Below are 20,640 nucleotides of genomic sequence, written 5' to 3' on the forward strand. Positions count from 1 at the left end.
TATACCATTCGGGTATCCTGTTCACATCCACAGAATCTCCTGTCTTTTCCTCTGACTAATGAGCCCCCTATCACTACTGCTCCCCTCTTCTCCCTCTTTACCTTCTGCATCACAAATCCGCGCTCAGTGCCTGTAATATTGTCTCCATGCCATTCCCCTGGGAGCTCATCCCCCACAACCATTTCCAAAACTGTATACTGCACTTATTTTTGAGGGGAATGATCTAACTGCCTATTTTGTTGAGTCATTTCTTGTATGCCACATTAATCAAAGGTTTCTGAAAGTTCAAATAAACTTTCAGAAATCATCAACAGACCTGTTCATCACTGATGCAATTTGCAGGATAGTGAAGCTAACAGATTTGGCAACTATGATTTCCTTTATTTCGATATATACCGATTTCCATAATATCTTTATTAATTTCTAATTATTATTTTTCATTTTATTATACTTCAAATTTATTATTTCATCCCTGCCTGGCTTACATTAATTGAGAGGTTTCTAGATCTTCTTGTGTAAGGTTTGCACAATTCTCCAAATCCAAGATTATTTTTATTATTATTAGGTATATCAATCAAAAATCAACAAATGTGGTAGGGTTCACTTGGATGTCGGAATAGTGTTGGTAACTGAATTATCTGCTCCAGTTTCTACATGATACACAGGGCATACATTTCCAGATTTGATATTCAAAAATGCATCCAAGATGCAGGTTATAACAGAACAAAGAAAATTAAGTACTCTCTGTGATTAAATCCCAAACAAATTAAGCATATATTGCTGTCTTGCTATGATGCTTTTCAAAGAAACATCATATGTGCATTTATCAATACCTCAGCTGAAAGTTATTATTACTGATGACATGATTATTTAATACCACAACTGAATCTCTCTTGGCAGCACTAGTTGAATGCATATTAGAACAAATAATTGTTCTGTTGTTTTAGAGTTCAAATAAATTAAGCAGAAATGACATTTATTGGATTTATCGCTCATACCCGAAAAGTCCTCAGTTGACCGGCAACGATTGCAATGGGGCTCAGGTGAAATACATTTAAGCAGATACAATGGAACTTGGAAAGAAAAATCTTTTGTTCTTAGTAGGAAGTGAAAATGCCTTATTTATGCCCAAACCATCATTATTTATTTATTTATTGTTTTTTCCTTTTTTTCTTCTCTCTCTTTTTTCTCTCCCTGCCCCTCTCAGAATAACTCCTTGCCTGCTCTCCATCTTCCTCTAGTGATCCCCTCCCCCTTTCTTTCTCCTTAGGCCTCCTGTCCCATGATCCTCTCCCTTCTCTAGCCTTGTCTCCCTTTTGCCAATCAACTTTCCAGCTCTTAGTTTCATCCCTCCCCATCCTGTCTTCTCCTATCATTTTGGACCTCTCCCTCCCACTTTCAAATCTCTTACTATTTCTTCTTTCAGTTAGTCCTGACGAAGGGTCTCGGCCCGAAACGTCGACTCTACTTCTTCCTATATATGGTGCCTGGCCTGCTGCATTCCACCAGCATTTTGTGTGTGTTGCTTGAATTTCCAGCAACTGCCGAATTCCTTGTGTTTGCATTTTTAAATCCACATCCTCGTGCTTCCCTCTTTCCATCTTATCCTCCATCACACATTTAAAATAAAGAAGAAATGGATAACTAAAACAAATTAGCAAAAGCACAACGGCCACTAAGCTGAAATAATAACTTTAAAAAAAATTGTATAATTCCTTTGTGAATACAAGTCATTTCTGAGTCCTGCATATTGATCATAATTGGACCATATATACATAAAGATATGCTGAGCATTCTCATCTTTGCCTAATAATTAGTGAATGCTGGATCAACACTCAATTAGCAGAATGAAATACCTGTTGTAAAGAGCTACATTAACATTGCCGTGGCCTTCAGTTATCTCAGCAAACTAAGGATGAATTAGAAAAGGTGATAATAATAGAGTGAAGTTGTAAAACAGTTAAAATGTATTTAAATTACTTTAACTCTCTAAGAAGCATTATCAATCAACTTAAATAGCAAACAGGGAAGAACAGTTAAATATTATTATGTTAACAGCTGGTAATGATGAACCCAGGATCAAAGTAAATATTTACTAAAAAAACAATGAATGATTGAAAAACTGAGGAATGTTTTATTTGTAACTTGAACAGCCACAGTCCTAATGAAGACATTCCCACAGCACTATTGATAATGAGCTCCACCATTTAAACCTGCTGATTATTAAGAAGCAATATATTTTCAGGTTAAAATGGAGTGTGACTCAAAGGGAAAATGCTGATGTTGAAGTTCCCATTTACTGCTGTTTTCATCTTTCGTCTTGGTGGTAGATGCCAAGGTTTGAATGTGGTCTTTAATGTAATTTTGTTGACTAGCAGCAGGAGGTTTTCAATTTGAAACACCATGCAATTGCGGTGCATGTAAAGAGAACAAATGTTTATGGAGCACCAGACAGCAGACTTATTTGTTCTGAATGATTAATTTTGGAGCTGAACTCTTCTGGACAAATGGAGAATGCTTGAGACAGAATGAAACAGACTCAAAATATGCAGCCTCTGACTTGTTCTAGACAAAGTATCTGCTTGCAAGTCCATTTAAGTCTATGGGTTATGGAAACCCCGAAGTTATTAATGTATTGGGACTTTGTAATGGTAATACCAATAGCAAAGAGTCAGTACGATACATAACAATTTTAATAACTTCAGCGACATTTTATTTTAATATTATTTGTTGCTTATCGGACTATGTCTGAAGTTTGTCTGAGCCTTGTTCAATGAGAGACCTGGACATTTTTCTCTTGAGAAGTGACAAATAGAGACGAAGAATGTGCAATAGCTGAACTAACAGATTACCAACCCTTTAATAAAGGTTGGCCTGCTTTAAGATGTCATAAAAATAATTTTCCATTGACAGAACAGGAGCTTTAGAGTGCTGAAATTGAAATTTGCTTATTAACTTAGTGGCTTGAATTTTGTTGGGAAATGTTGGCAGCTAATGAAAGAATTAGCTAAAAAGGATGTCATCATTGTTCCAATTATTACAGAGTAGATAATATTGGCTTTAAAAATCTTCTCTCACTCTTCCCTGAAGATGATAATGGCAAGGTATGGCATGGTTCCAAATATGCCCAGCTGTTCTATATTATTTTGTCCAAGAGGTCATCTTTCACGTTGGAACCTGAAGAGTCCTCAGTCATCTGTTCAGCCATGGGAGATGCAACACTTTATCCAATTTCTACAGGTATTCTCCAGCAGGAAATCACTGGAAAATGATAAAGAGTGGGAAGCATAGGTAATTTTTCTCCCTAAGTAGATGTTAGTTAACACTTGCACAGAAAGGTTTTCTGGATGTCAAAGGAATTCAGTCTTAACTGTGAATGTATTCACCCAGTTAGCCAAATGGAATCAGAAAGAAATATAGCAATGTTGTAATCATAATAATGTCTCAACACTGTTTTGCTAATTTACTAGTTTCTTCAGAAAGCTTTTCAGTTTTAATATGCCAAAAATTTATCTTGCTATTCATGTTCAAGATTATCAAGGGAAAATGCATCCAATTTATTTAACAATTATATTTTGTTCAGAGCCTGTTTTATAGAACCAACAGTTTTTTTTTAATCCAAACTCCTAACAAGTTTTATTTCACTGGACAATAAAGATTTTCCTTCCTGAATCCTTTTGGGTGTGTCTTATGGATTTTGGGCTGCTGATCATGAAAATCACTGTGAAATTTCTCTATCAAGCACTATTTTTTTTGAAATCACTCATATTTGTTATTTCAATTCATAATTCAAGTCAAGTAGCTGATGCCAAGATTATGGAAGGCATTTTTGTTGGTCCACATATCAAACAGGTCATCAATGACACGCAATTTGAAGAAGTTCTAGTATGACTGGAGCAAATAACATGGAAAACTTTCAAGGATGTTGTTGAAAATTTTCTTGACAACTACAGAGCAAGAAACTACATGCAGCTGATTGACAATATGTTTCAAGTATACAAAACCATGAAGTGCAACATTTCACTAAAGATTAATTTTATGCATTCCTGTTTAGACTTCTTCCCTGCAAATCTTGGTACTGTCAGTGAGGAGCATGGGGAAAGGTTTCCCCAGGGCAGTATGGTAATGAAGAAACAGTATCAGGGCAACTGGAATCCATCAAGACTGTTGAACACTTAAACAAGAAGCTTCAGACACTGAGTATAAATGAAAATCAACAACAAAATATTTTTAGTTTAGTTGAACTATTGAAAAGCATCAGCACCATTATGCAATTAAACACACTATATTCATGAACATTAATGTCTTATTTCTCCAAATCCCTATGTCATACAAGTAGACTGAAGTTACATTTGTGTTCAGCTCTAAATAGTCTATCATAAGCAAAAAAATTCTGAGGAAGTAACACTTTCAAAAAAGTTTGTTGTCCCGTGTAATTTAATGTTAATTGGATTAGGTATTTCTAAATCCACTAAAATTAAATTTTATTAATCACATTAATTATGATTGCTTCTAATATATGCATTCAGTAGCCACACTGTCAGTTAATGGGAGTACAAAATATCCAAATCACCATTTACACAAAGAGAAGTTAACCATTGTCAAATAGCAGAAAACCAATGTACACTATAGACAGAGAAATAACAAGGATACATTATTATAATACATAATAGTTAATAAAGCCAATTTGTATAATTGCAAGCAGCTTCAATTTTAGCAGAACTATGATCATATTTCTGCAGAGACTAAATTTCAGTGTTGAATGCTGATTTAATATTGATTTCTCATGAAAATATCCAACATTTTTAATACTGGATCACAGAAGAGACTGTAATAAGAATAACTTGAGTTAAGTGTCATTGAAGATTGTAACCATTTTAATCGAGATTAAAGGTTCACTTACACTGATCAAGTGACTCATCCGAATCATCAGGACAGTCTGGTTCACCATCACAGAGCCAGTTCAGTGAAATACAGGTCACGTGGTCATGGCAGAGAAATTCAGCTGGTCCACATGTTTTATGGTCTGCAAACCAAAGGGGAGGAAAACTTTTAAAAATGCAGGTAATCCAAGTATGTTTGCAAGTAATCCAAGCAGCTGTTTGTGTATCACAGTGGCTATACCCCGATACATTGCTTCAACAGATGGGTTAAACCAGGTGAGTTTAGCTGGCAGGCCTCATACCTCAGTGAGATTGGGACATGCCCATCCTCGCTTGTGAAGTCAGCTCTGGTGGACTGGGAAGATGGGATCAATAATGCTATCTAACAGCCGTGAAAGCAGTTCTGCAATGCAAGAGTCATAACAAGATGCAAGACTTGGTCATGGTCATCCACTGCATCCAAGGAAGATCCCAGTTTTGTTATGACTACTCATACCACTAGATCTGGACTTCCAAGGTTGAGGGAGTGGAACTGCCCCAATGCAACAGCATTTCTACTTTAAAGACTTCCCGCACAGGTCTCTTAGCATTGTTGGATATGACAAGTATGTACAAAAGTCCTGTGGTAAGATAAAAAAACAAATTCTTCCACTTATTTCATGCTCATTGTTTTGAACATACAATGACACAATTGTAAATTATTAAGTCTTTTGAACCTAAAATGTATGAATTTAGTCAAGGGTGCAGAACCTTGCAAATATCTTGGCTATATTCCCCTACTCAGTGCAGCAACTTCAACATAGATGCATTAGATTAAATTAATCAATCATTTGACATTCGTCTTTCTCTTTTTCTACATTTACGTTTATAAATTTGAAATAAAACAATACAAATTATAAACAATTTTGCAGTTGGATGAAAACAAAAAAAAACAGAAATGTCAAGACAGTTTCTTATTCCACTAAAACTGCCTCTCTAGCTGAGTATTTCAAGAATTCATTGCTTTCATTTGTAATAACAGTGTTGGTTAATCAAAATCACCTAATTCCTTAATATATGGAAAAGGCTTGGAAAAAAGCTTTACAAGTAAATAATGTTCTGTTATTTTGTCCAGCATTAGGGCCCACACATTCCTTCGTTTGATGTAATGAAGCTTTCATGTGCATAAACAGAATGCCCATTGCTTTCCTCTTGCCTGCAAATTCTTTGCAGAAAAGACTATTTACTCTAGCATCGAAGCAAATCAAAACCTCCTTAAATACATGTGACAACTCTTTGCAACTGAATTGGGAAAGACAGTATGTTTGATTTTACTGGCCACAAGCTGTAGGAACCTTCAGTTACCATGTTACTGCGGGAGAAACTATACCTAGTTATAAAAATGTTTGGATGGATCTGTTTAAATGAAAGGTCAGTGCAAAACAATTAAATCATTTTCAAGAGTAACTATTTATTTAACGTGTTTGTTATTTTATGTTCTTTGCTATTTTGTTGATCAAAATGCCAGCAATAGAGCAAAAACTTGATTGCATTACAGTACTACAGTGATGGTCACACAGTTGAGAGGGATAACTGAATCTATATGAAGACCATTAACTTCATTGCAATATTGGTATCAGAATGTACAATAATAAGGCCTAGAAATTCTATAATATGGTGCTAGATTTATGTTAAACTCAAAGCTACAAGATATGTTTTCTATGCAATGATATTTTCAAATTAAATATAGTGACCTCATATAAATGTGATAATCCATCTGGATTTTCTACACAGCCTACGTGTGGAAATGAACGGACATGAGCAATGATGTTCAATGGCATGTAATGAATGCTCTGAAACCATTTCTATTCTATTAACTCCCAGTACATTAGCACATGCAGAACAGTTCTTCATGGTACGAGGTCAACTTCTCTGTTACATCAAGGGGCTCTGCCTAAGCATGTGGAGCTCAGCACTGGGAACCTGTTTAAGAAGATGTCAGGATAAATACTTAAATTTCACAAATACTCAGAACATAAGAGCAAAAGAATTAGAAGCCAGAGTTACACAAAATGTTGGAAGAACTCAGCAGTTCAGTCAGTGAGACCCTTCGTCGGGACTAGAAAAGAAGAGCGAAGCCCCTAGAATAATAATATGAGGTAGGGAAAGGAGTCCAAGCTTCAGGTGTAAGGTGAAACCAGGTGAGTGGAAAGGTGGGAGGGTGGGGAGGAGGGATGAAGTGAGAAGCTGGGAGGTGATGGTTGGAAGAGATAAAGGGCTGAGGAAGAGCTCTAATCTGAAGGGAGAGGAGAGGAGAGTGGACCATCACTGATATAGAAGGAGAAGCACCAGTGGGAGATGATGGGCAGGAAAGGAGAAGGAAAAGGGTAATAGGGGGATCCAGAATGAGAAATAGTAAAAGAGAAAGGGGGGGAGAGAGATTACTAGAAGGTAGAGAAATCAAAGTTCATGCCATCAATTTGGAGGCTACTCCGGCAGAGTATGATGTGTTGCTTCTCACTCCTGAGAGTGGCCTCATTATGCCAATAGAGGAGGCCATGGATTGACATATCAGAATGGGAGTGGGAAGAAGAACTAAAATGGGTGGCCGCGGGGAAATTTCGTCTTTTATGGTAGAGGGACCAAGCTCTGTCATTCAATTAACTCTTTTGCCACAGCTTTCTTTTCTTACATTACTGCTAGCAAAGTCAAAGTAAATTTATTAGCAATGTGTGTATATGTCACCATATACTGCCTTTCTTGCATGCATTTACAGGGAAATACAGAAATACAATAGAACTATAAATAACAAAGTCTGACAGACTATCAATGTGGAGAAAAATTCAAATTGTTGAAAACAAAATTTAAAAGTACTAACATTGAGAACATGAATTACAGAGTCCCTGAAAGTGAGTATATAGGTTGTGGAGTGTTGAAGTGAGTGAAATTATCCACACTGGTGTAGAAGCCTGATGGTCGTAGGGTAATAAATATTCCTGAACCTGGTGGAGTGGGACCTACGTTTCGTGTATCTCCTGCCCGATGGTGGTAGTGAGAAGAGAGCATGGCCTACATGATGGGGATCCTTGATGTTAGGTGTTACTTTCTCATGGCAGTGCTCCTTGTAAATGTATCAGCAACTGAACCTTCAGATTACTCTTGTGTAAATAATCCTAAAGATTAACAGGCCTACAGGTGAAGAAATGTCTTCCAGTCTCAGACCTGAATGACTAATCTCTTATTATCACATACCAGCTAGTGAAAACCTGTCTCCCAAGCCATGTAAGAATAATTCAACGTTTTTCAGTAAGGACTCCTTCCATTCAACTCAATGCAAGGGAGCTAAGGCTGTAGTGCCTAATCTCTCTTTATGGGATTTTTTTCTCTAACAAAGCAGATGTACCACATATTTCCACATAATATTCCATTGGTCAGGTATTCACCTATTCACTCAGACTGTATTCTTTCAGCTGCTCTTATAAACTTTATGTTGTTTTCTGTCTAAAATCCATATTTACAATATTTACAGGAAAACTGATTTTATTTGATTTTTTGAAGTATTGTATTGTCCGTTTCTTGACTTGAGGAAGGTCTTACACATTGATTCAGCTCAATAGCATCCCAAGTTATTTTATTCCAAAGTAATTTCTGGAGAAAATTCACAACCACATAATCTTCCATATGGCCTTCTACGTATTGGGTTTCCCTCCCTTAATAATTGCTTCCACTTTTTCCTTGATGGATTACAATCTATTTGTGTCTTTTGCACTCTTGGAATAAACTACTTCTTTCAACTGAAAGCATTCATGCTTCTTTAAGTAGTCACCAAAATATTGTTATATTTGAAGATTTTCTTCATACATCATTGTGAATCTATTGACATTGATCTTGCCCAATTATATGCTGAAAGATCTTCAATGAATATTTAATAACTCAAGTAAGTTTTACACAGGAATGAAGTCCCTTATATATTATGTTAATATACTAATATTTCCACATTCTAACATATTCATGTTACCGGTCTGTTCATCATTAACTCAGAATTAGGTTGATTATTACTGATATTTGTCATGAAATTTGTTGATTTGCAGCAGCAGGACAGTGCACAACAATAAAATTACTATGTTACTAAATATGTACTGTAAATAGATAAAAAGATAAAAAGCAAGGTATTTGTTCATGGACCAATAAGAAATCTGATGGCTGAAGGGAAGAAGCTGTTCTTAGAATGTTGAGTGTAGGTCTTCAGGCTCCTGTATCTCCTCCTCAATAGTAATAACTTGAAGAAAACATGTCACAGATTGTGGGGGCATTCCTTCTTGAGGCAGCTCCCCTATAGGATGTCCGGGATTACGGAGAGATTTGAGCAACATGATTAGATATTTGCATTAACGAGCAGTTGTAAATGTATATCTAATAAAGTGGCCACTGAGTGTATATTCTCACATTATGATCTATCGTAACACTTGGGTATCCTTGAACAGTTCCGCATGCGAAACTACAGGTTATCCACGTGTGATTTTGAATGAGAATCAGAATCAGTTTTAATATCACCGGCATGTTTCTTGAAAACTTTTGTCATTGCAGCAGTAGTACAGTGCAATATGTAGAAATAGAGAAAAAATGTGAATTCTTTGTAGCTGAAGCTTCCATCCTAAAATTCTCTTTCCACTCTTGCTTCACTTCACTGCACATCAATGTTGATTGAAAATCAGAACCAGCCCAAAAATTGTTAACCATTTCCTGTCTACAGTAAAACTCTTATAACCTATTATTTAACTGTTCAGAAATCCCAATGATTCAGAATTTGATTCATTATTATTCCTACATAACTTTTAACCCTGCAAGGCTCTGGTTCCAACATTCCTTTTTAACACATTAGGGCCTGATTTCCAGACTTTCTCCTCTCCCTAGAAAGTCACATAGTTCTGTTTCCCCTGAAAACTCAACAGCTCCCTCTTCCCCCACATTCCTTTTAAATTTACTGGGGCCCCATTTCTCTCATTCCCTTCAAAGCCACTTCTGATTCTGAATTCCAGGTCTATAGCAATTCACAATTTATTTCTTAATAACCTATTATTATGGCAGAGAAGAAGATCATACAGACTACATTGTTCAGGCTGGCATTTAGCCAAAACTCATTTTGTCGTAGGGAGAATAGGCAGACACTACACATACAGTACTCAATATCAGGATCAGACCTGGGTTCATGGAGCTTTAAGGTTGTGGAATTACATTGTATTTTTTGTTATTTTAGGATTTTGATATAAGATACACAACTCTTGCATTTGATCTCTGAATGGAATGATTTTTGCATTCGATACACTAAAAATTTTGCTTACATGGTGTAGGTTTTACAGTAAGCAGAATGGCTCGTTTTTGTATGCTGCTAAAGCATTATTTTGTGCAGCTGTATTTTCACCAATGTCATCAATTCTGAATTCCTGGAAAATGCTTTCATGTGCTTTATTATTGAACTGAAAGACACATGCACTCTGTCATTTTTGGTTTTGCTCACAATGTAACAAGCTTGAGTTTGAGTTGACCTTTACATCCCCTCCCACTGATGCAATTCCAGACCAAAACTGCTGATGTTAGATTAGAATTCACAAATTCGCAAAGTCTGTTTGGTTCACTGGTCACATCTTTGATTGATTAAACAAGTTATACCAATCTTTCCTTATCATCAACACTTGAAATCATACAGTCATGGAGTAACATAATATGGATCAAGCCCACAGGTCCAACTCATCCATGCCAACCATGGTGCCCACAAAACTAGTCCCATTTGGCCCATACCCCTCTAAATTGCTCCTATCCACGTATTTATCTAAATATCTTTTGTATGTTATTAATGTGCTTTCCTCAACTGCTTCCTCTGGAAGCTCATTCCTTCTATACATAACCCACTGCTTGTAGAAGGTACTTTTCAGGTTTGTTTAAATATTTTACCTCTCACACCTTAAGCCTCTAGATTTCAGATCCTCTTTTCCGGGGGCGGGGGATGGTGGTGGGGGAGACTATATGCTTTCACTCTGTATATGCCTCTCATGATTTTATACACTAATTAAAATGGTCCCCTCTCAATCTCTTTTGCTCCAAGAAATAAAGTCTTAGTCTGTACAACCACTCCCCGTAACTGAGGTGCTCAAGACCAGGTGGCATGCTTTCTCTCTGTTACTCTTTCCTGTTACTCTTTACTCTCTCCTGTTTAATAATGCCTTTCCTAAAACAGGGTGACCAAAGTTTTACACAACGTTGCAGGTACACTCTCACCATTGCCTTGTAGAAAATCGCTGAAGAATACTGTGAGCATGGAAACACTGGAGACTGCAGATGCAAGAATCTGGACCAAAAGCAATCTGTTGTGGCTACTCTAACAAACCAACACTGCTTCAAGACTAGAAGTGATGGGGAGGGGGGTGGAAGTGGTTAATCCTGATCGCTGCATCTTCCATAGAATCCAATAATAATAATAATGTTGAAGAAATGTATTTGATCCTTTACTAAGAAACCAGCAAAATAAACATTCTTGAAGCATTAAAGCTAATGAAACTAAAACTAGAGAAGTTAAACACAAATAGTTAAACAAAAATAAATGTTCAACAGAAAAATATCATCCCAATATACTCCCTACCTCTAAACTAACCAGAATGACTCTAAAAAGCATGGACATGTAATTAAAACTCTTCACTTCGATCACACCCTGTGACTAACTACCATAATAACACAGAAGACAATGCAGATATAAAACAGATGCAGTACATGGCTCCTACACAGTTTGGTGTGCAGGAGCCATGTACAAACTCTACAAACTCAGCAGGTGAAGCAGCATCTTTGGCAGGAAAAGAATTTTTAAGGTTTGGTGTTGAAACCTTCAATTAAGTCCTTGTGAGCTTCTAATGTAATCCTACCAATGCCACATCAATATTCTGGGTTACCGTAACCAGAATTGCAGTTGGTATTTTGACTCTGGCACTTCAGCAAAATTCATTTCCTTAAATATGCTCAACATTTTTTGTTGGTATCGAGGATACGGGAATTCCTGGCAAAGTCAGCATTTACAGGCCATTGCTAATTGTGCTTAAGTAGGTGGTGATGAATAATTATCTTGAATTTCTGAAATCCATCCAAGGAAGGTACCTTACAATGCTCTTAGTAATAGAATTCCAGATTTACAACCAGTGACAACAAATCATTTCCAGGTCAGGATGGTACATATCTGACAGGTATGCAGATCAGTCAGTACTTTGTTACTAGAACAGTTTTGTGCAGGTGGGTTCAAACAGTGGACCTGGATCCTCTGTACATTGGGAGAAATGAAAATCGGGTAAATTGATAGCTTCTCTTCTGCAGAATCAGTGCAAGTTTCAATTTTATTTGTTCCGTTATCTCCTGTAACCACTTTGCAAGTACAAATTTTATGATCTAATGATACCATTGGCTTTATATATGAATCTTGCATTTAAGTTAACATAGCAGAGGAATCATATAATAATTTAAAATGTATGCTCTCTAAGCCCAATTTACTGCACACTGCAACCAAAAATCTAGTTTGTGTATTTATTTACGAAATGCACTTCTTGTTTTAAGGAACATAGCCACACGCTCGTTTGCTCTGCAAAAGAAAGCCAGATAATGGCTGTAAATAACAACTTTCAATGTGATCTGGCAAGATAGTGCTCTTATTATGCATGGCTGAAATCTTTCAGATTTTATTAATTATCAACTGGATTTTGGAGAATGTCAGCTGCAAAGACATTCTCAAAAATTGTAGCAGAGCAGCTTCTACCAATGCACCTTCCCATTCCTTTTAGAGTTTGCATTCATTTACAAATAGAGCAGAATGGTAGTGCAGTTATTGGCACAACACTTTGCAGTAACCTAGGTTCTATCTCTGCTGCTCTCTGTAAGGAGGTTATATCTTCTCCATGTATGAGTTTCCCCAGATGCTCCGGTTTCTTCCCACAGTCCAAAGAAGTTCTGGTTAATTGGTTCACAAACAAGAGAAAGTTTGCAGATGCTGGAAATCTGAGCAACACACATATTTCAGGCCGAAATATTGACTGTACTTTTTTTCATAGATACAACCTGGCCTGCTGAGTTCCTCCAGCATTTTATGCTGGTTAAGTTGGTTAATTGGTCATTGTAAATTGTTCCATGTTTAGGTTAGGGTTAAATTGGGGGTTGCTAGGTAGCACAGCTTGGAGGGCTGGAGAGGCCTGTTCTGCACTGTATCCCAATAAATAAAAAAAAATACAAACACGAGGAATTCTGCAGATGCTGGAAGTTCAAGCAACACACATCAAAGTTGCTGGTGAACGCAGCAGGCCAGGCAACATCTCTAGGAAGAGGTACAGTCAACATTTCAGGCCGAGACCCTTCGTCAGGACTAACTGAAGGAAGAGCTAGTAAGAGATTTGAAAGTGGGAAGGGGAGGGGGAGATCCAAAATGATAGGAGAAGACAGGAGGGGGAAGGGATGGAACCAAGAGCTGAACAGTTGGTTGGCAAAAGGGATATCAGAGGACATGGGACAGGAGGCCCAGGGAGAAGGAAAAGGGGGGGGGGGGAGAAATCCCAGAGGATGGGCAAGGGGTATAGTCAGAGGGACAGAGGGAGAAAAAGAATATCTGTATATAAATAAATAACGGACGGGGTACGAGGGGGAGGTGGGGCATGAGCGGAAGTTAGAGAAGTCTATGTTCATGCCATCAGGTTGGAGTCTACCCAGACGGAATATAAGGTGTTGTTCCTCCAACCTGAGTGTGGCTTCATCTTACAGTACAGGAGGCCGTGGATAGACATATCAGAATGGGAATGGGATGTGGAATTGTCCTGATCCAATAAAGTGGCATACTGTCCCAAATAAACAAAGGTAAACCCGACTATTTTCTCTTTTAGTTCTTGCTCTTCAAGAATTGCCACATATAAGTTTCTTCCCAAATATCCAATGGCTGAATTAACCAGAATCCACTGTATTGTTTCATTCATATTAAAGCCTAAGGCCAATATTTAGAATGCAAAAAGCAGGTGAGTGAAGTAAAGGGAATAGTTATAACAGAACAACACACATCAAAGTTGCTGGTGAACGCAGCAGGCCAGGCAGCATCTCTAGGAAGAGGTACAGGCAACGTTTCGAGCCGAGACCCTTCGTCAGGACTAACTGAAAGAAGAACTAGTAAGAGATTTGAAAGTGGGAGGGGGAGGGGGAGATCCAAAATGATAGGAGAAGACAGGAGGGGGAGGGATGGAGCCGAGAGCTGGACAGGTGATTGGCAAAGGGGATATGAGAGGATCATGGGACAGGAGGCCCAGGGAGAAGGAAAAGGGGGAGGGGGGAAACCTAGAGGATGGGCAAGGGGTTTAGTCAGAGGGACAGAGGGAGAAAAAGGAGAGAGAGAGAGAAAGAATGTGTGTATATAAATAAATAACGGATGGGGTATGAGGGGGAGGTGAGGCATTAGCGGAAGTTAGAGAAGTCTATGTTCATGCTATCAGGTTGGAGTCTACCCAGACGGAATATAAGGTGTTGTTCCTCCAACCTGAGTGTGGCTTCATCTTTACAGTACAGGAGGCCGTGGATAGACATATCAGAATGGGAATGGGATGTGGAATTAAAATGTGTGGCCACTGGGAGATTCTGCTTTCTCTGGCGGACAGAGCGTAGGTGTTCAGCAAAACGATCTCCCGGTCTGCGTTGGGTCTCGCCAATATATAGAAGGCAACATCGGGAGCACTGGATGCAGTAAATGCAATACATTTCTATCTTTACCATTGACTGTGCTGCACCTTCAGTCATAATAAATCAAGCTACTTAATTCTCGGAAACTTTCGGTTCACTCAGCATTCCAATTACTTTCACCTTATCGGAAAGACAAATAACCTTCTCCTTTTGAGGCATTCTCCATTACTCACAGAGACAGAGGCCTTGCTTTTAAATATTGGGATCAAGAACCTGACTCCTTTCTGTGTCATTTAAAATTTTATTCGCACATATCAGGCTATTAATGAGGTTCTCAGATATGACAGGTAGTGATCCAATTAACACTGAGGGCATAGAGTTAACCAGAGATCAATGAAATGCTGACACGAGCGGCTGCCAAGAAATAGCAGTTTCTGTATTTAACCTCTCTACATACAATGCCGAAATCTGGCTCAGTTTAGCATTATAGGAGCAAGAGTTCCTGCAAAGCTCCATTGGAGCATCACCTTCTGCACCAGTTGTACTTCAGAGCTGCCTCCGCTGCCACAGTTATCATTGTGGCCAAAGGATTTCTCTCCTCACCTGGTGTCTGCTATGGATAATGCACAATGCACAAGGCATAAAAAGCTGAAATAAACTTTTAACCAGTCCAATTAAGATATCTTCAGTGACACAAGAGAGTCTGTGAGATGATTTAAGTCAGAGTTAAAAGCATAAAAGCAATAAAATGTGATTTTAATACTACATGAATTGGTTGTTCGTTACATTAACACGTTAGTACTACTCAATAATAACTTGCAGACTGCTTTTCACACCGCTTCATGGTCACGGTACTCATTATTTTGAACCTTTCCTCCCAACACCTCCAAAATATTCAATCTGATCTGCATCTGGCCTCTTGGTCATCACTCAATTTAATCACTCCTGCATTCTATAGGTACAGTAATATGCAAAAGTATTATATAGAGCTAAAATGCCCAAGTCTTTTGTACAATACTGTACCTACAGAATGGGAGTCCTTGTGCAGGATTCCCTAAAATTAATTTGCAGTTTGAGTCAGTGATGAGGAAGGTAGATGTGGTGTTAGCATTCACTTCAAGAGGAATAGAATATAAAAGCAAAAGTGTATTGTTGAGGCTTTACAAAGTACAGGTGAGGCCTACCTTGGAGAATTGTGAGCAGTTTTGGGCCCCTTATCATAGAAAGGATGTGCTGATATTTGAGGAGGCTCAAAGGGCGTTCACAAGAATGATTTCAGGATTGAAAAGCTTGTCATATGAGGAGCATTTGATGGCTCAGGGACTCAACTCACTACAATTCAGAAGAAAGAGGGGTGATCTCATTGAAAGCTACCGAACGTTGCAAGTCCTCAATAGAGTGGATGTAAAGAGAATGTTTCCTATGGATGGGAAGTCTACTTTCTTAGAAATTTAAGGAGATTAAACATACCATTGAAAACTCTGACAAATATGTGCAGAAATAGTGGAAAATATTCTGAATGGTTGCGTCATGACTTGACATGAAAATTCTGGTACAGAGGAATGCAAGAGGCTATAGAGCAGGAGTTCCGAACCTTTTTTATGCTATGGACTCTTACCATTAACTGAGTCCTCAGGTAGAATTCTCTAAAGGTTAGAAACCCCTGATACAGGGAGAGTACCACTATTGAAGACATCTACAAGTGTCAATGTCTCAGGAGAGTGGCATCCATCATCATGATCCCCAACATCTGGACAATGCTCTTTTTCTGATGCTGCCACGAATTACAGGAATAGCTAAAGTGGCTACTACCTTTTCTTCTTCTCTGTTGTAGAAAAAAAGTGTTTTGAATGCTAACCCCGATCTACTTCTATATTCCTTTTATAGCCTATCAGTTTATAGCCATTTTTATTGCTGCCATTTGAGGAATTTATATTTCAGAGTGATTTCAGATGCTCAGTTGTAAGTACTATGTTTTCCAGCAAACAGTGCGAACTAGATTAGAAACTCATGTGTAAAGTCTGATCATATGAATTTTGAGGTTGTGAAGCTCTGATGTTGGCAGCCTTGGTGACAGATCAATATGCTCATAGCAAAAAGTAAATCTGCTTGAGGAATGATCAGAGAAAGGGTAGGATTGTTAAAGTCAGTATGGCAAGTGCACCAAGACATAGATTCAGATGCTGTGTGGATTATGTTGAACAAGTATCAGTAACCATCAAAGCTTCAATTTCATTTCAAAGGTAATACCTTTCCTTCTACTGAAAATAAAATACCTGGATGTCACCTTATATACAGAAGCCATAAATTTTGAAAGAATTTGATACTACCGTTCCTCAACGATACACAAGCTATATATAATATGTACATTCATGATGAGATTTGTTTGAGAAAGGGAAATTCATCTTTATCTATTTGTCCTAAATAATTGTGAGTTTTGCTGAACAACTGACAGTATGACAAAAATGAATCCTTCAAGAAACAAAGTCAATCCTCTGGCTGTATCTGTAAGATTACTGTATATGTTTCTTCTGTGCTGCCATTCGTCTGGTTTTGATGACAAAGTCCACAGATGATTAATAAAGGCAATGCTCTTTCTACAATGACCTTGTTAATTATTCTAAAAGCATATGATTTATCTGGGTGAATAGGCTATTTCATCCTCAACAATGATACCACACTGTCTTTTATAATATTGATGGAGGGTGTCTTGCCTGCTCTCCTCACATGAAAGAATTCTGTGTATTCACCAGAATACCAGTTGAAACCATCATCAGTACAACTGAAGTAACCGAAGTTTTAATTACGATGAAGTTGAACCCTTTCTCATTATGCCATAATGGGGACCAAGTGACCAAAGTAACTTGGGTCAATATGATCATGTACAAGCAATACAAACATTGTCCAGCTTGTTCATCAATATTTTTATAAGATCCACCCAGCACTAACATTAGATAAAGTAAGAGCCTTTTGTACTTGCTACATCATTTAATATCATAGATCAGGGGTTTCCAACCTGTGATCCACAGACCCCTTGTTCAATGGTATTGATCCATGGCATAAAAAATGGTTGGGAACCCTAATGTAGATGCACTGGGGTATTTGATGAAGGAGTCAAAGTTTCATCAATAGCCAGGAGATCAAGAGGCTCTTTGGCACATAGTGAAGGAAATGGAAGGGGATGATGAATGCTTCATCAAGAGCCTGGAAGCTGAACTGCAAAAAAGTATGTGTAAATTTCTTCAAATGCAATTTCTCAGGAACTGCATCACTAATTTTGCACATTTTACAGAATTCCCACATCTCCAGGATTCCCACACGTGCAAGCTCTCGATCTGAAACATCAATCGTCCTTTTGCCTCCACAGATACAGCTTGACCCAGTGATTTCCAAGCAGTTTATTTGTTCCATCTGCAGCTGCATGTGTTTCCACCATTCCATTATTCATGAATCTCTATCAGCTGGTACTCATTCTTTATATTCAAAGACTACACACACTTAGCACTGCTTCTAACCCCATTCTCAAGCTTGCATAAATTGTCAACAATTCAGTTGTGTTAGGCAATGAAGTAGGGTATATTGCCAAACACAATAAAAGGGCCAACAATATATTGTTTCCTCATACCTAAAGCTCAGGGCTTTGTTTTATCTAGAGATACAAAATGATAATACTCCCTTCTGGAAAAATGAGCCCACGTGGCCCAGTTACACCCATTTGACCAATTAACCTACTAATCCTTCTGTTTTTGGAATATGAGAGGAAATTGGAGTACCCTGGAGGAAATCCACGTGGTCACAAGGAGAACTTAATAAAGCTCCTTGTAGAACAGTGACTTTAGGATCATTTGTAGATCCAAACAGTTAATATTGTGAACCACAGCTAATTAATTACAATCTGAATATTGGTCCAATGACATTCTACCTCAGTATTGCTTACATATGCACTTGGCAGTGCCTTTAACACTTAAAATGCAAGCTTTCATCTATCCTTGAAGAATAACAGGACAAGACTTTATTCTTGCAAGTTAATTAAGTTTAAGTCAAGATCCTCATATAAACTGTTAATTTTTCAACAAGTCATGTAGCAAAAGAAAGAACATGCATTTATACAGTTTCTCAAGACTACAGAATGTTCCAAAGTACTCTACAGCCAGTCAAAATGTCCATTTTTTTTGATAAGATCGCTGTTAACAAGAACTATTTATTTTTATATTTCTCTTGAAACTCTGCAAGTCATTATATGTGAATTAGTTTCAGTTAATCTCTTCAGTTGGATCTCAAAGGTACAGCATTACTAAGCGCATTAATTGCAAAAGGTAATTTGATTTGGATATCTTTAATTTCAATTTTTACTCTGACAAATTCTTAATTTGAACATGAAAATATTCAAAATTTTCTGTTTGCCGTTTATGAACATTCACATTAAACCCTCTTGGAAAAGGGTTATTTCCCAGAAGGTCCAGTTTTCAGATATTCTTTATCAGAGTAATTTGCTTAATTTCATGAAACAATTTATTTTTGTCCTTTGGTAATAAAAATAACTCCAAAAGTACACTGAGCCAGATTTGCAGCAATTTAAAATGTATGCCTGCTTTTATTGTTTAAATTCAAAATAGAATAAGTGATTGGAGTGAATGATGTAAAGAAATTAATGTCAGGAATGTATAGCATGCAACCAACAGCTGATGCTCGAGTCACTTTAGGTGCAAGTTTTCACATAACTATTGAAAAACAAATCTTTCTCAAAACTATAAACTACTCTTCCAGATGTTAATCAATCTACTGTATATTTCTAGATTTTATTTCTACTTCAGCCAACACCTAGTTAACGGAATAATGAGATGCATTGCCACTCATTAAAAAGTTGAAAGATTGCTTGGAAGAAGAATGCATCAATGCATATGGGCCAGTTTACGAATATTATTCCATCAAGTAACTAACTTCAATCATAACAATACATTTTGCTTTCGATTTCTTTGCATCCAAAAGGATGCATATAAACCATCCACCTGTGTACATACATCTATTGATGCTTCTGGACACATCTTCAGTGATGTTCCTGGAGTCATCGGGTGTTTCGGGTCTTTCAACATCATACAGCCTCCTCCAGGTGACCCAGCCGGGGCTGATCAGACCCCAGCTTGTGTCCAGATGGCTAGCTACTTATGACTCCATGGCTCCCCTCTTTTGAGCCACAGCCATCTTGAGGCCCTCTCTGCCGCATCAGTGGTACTGCAGATGGCTCTCCTCTTCCTCTCTCCTTCGATGCCCAAAGTGCTGAAGGCTCTAACTAAAGAACGGGCTATGAATCCCCTACAACCAACCTCCACTGGGAGACACCTCGCTCTCCATCCAGCCTGCTGACAGTTGCTGACCAGTCCTGCGTACTTGGAGAGCTTCCTTTCAAAGGCCTCTTCCAAGCTATCTTCCCATGGGACTGTCAGCTCCAGCAGCACCACTTGCTTAGTAGACTCAGACACTAGGACAATGTCTGGTCGCAGGGTGGTGGCTGCAATATGGTTGGGGAACTTCAGCTGCCCTTTGAGGTCCACCAACAGCTGCCAGTCCCTCGCAGAGGTCAGAATGCCTGCAGATGTTCTTTTGGCAGGTATTGGCTGCTCCCCAGCTCTGACAAAGGCAATGGTCTGCTTGGAGGGTCGGGACCACTTCGCCCACTCAACTCCTGTGCTGACGGCTTCAGCGATGGTCTTCAGGACCTGATCATGCCTCCACCTGTACCGTCCCTCACCAAGTGCCCTTGCACAGCCACTGAGGATGTGCTCCAGGGTTCCTCGCTTGGAGCACAGTGGGCACGCAGTTGACTCTGCCTTGCCCCATGTGTGCAGGTTTGATGGGCTTGGAAGCACATCATACACTGCCTGGTTGAGAAATTGGATGCGGTGTGGTTCGGCTTTCCAAAGATCAGCCCAGGTCACTTTCCTCTCAACCGCATTCCCCCATCTTGCCCAAGCTCCCTGTTGCTTCATTCCCACCGCCTTGCAGGCTCTCATCTCCTCCACCAAGTCTTTATATCAAAGTGATGTAAAGTAATACATTTGATGTTAACATAATTTCCCTTATTATGGTATGTGAA

General features: G+C 38.4%; 1 protein-coding gene across 1 annotated transcript in view; it reads right to left on the reverse strand.

The window, feature by feature from the left end:
* Positions 1 to 20,640, reverse strand: part of LOC140197951 (low-density lipoprotein receptor-related protein 1-like) — a 2,495,129-nt gene that overhangs the window by 2,149,508 nt on the left and 324,981 nt on the right. Inside the window, exon 2 of the mRNA XM_072258609.1 lies at positions 4,904 to 5,026. Coding sequence (XP_072114710.1) covers positions 4,904 to 5,026 — 123 coding nt within the window. The remainder of the gene's footprint in view (positions 1 to 4,903; positions 5,027 to 20,640) is intronic.

The sequence above is a fragment of the Mobula birostris genome, chromosome 5, assembly GCF_030028105.1.
Source record: "Mobula birostris isolate sMobBir1 chromosome 5, sMobBir1.hap1, whole genome shotgun sequence".
Taxonomy (NCBI): domain Eukaryota; kingdom Metazoa; phylum Chordata; class Chondrichthyes; order Myliobatiformes; family Myliobatidae; genus Mobula; species Mobula birostris.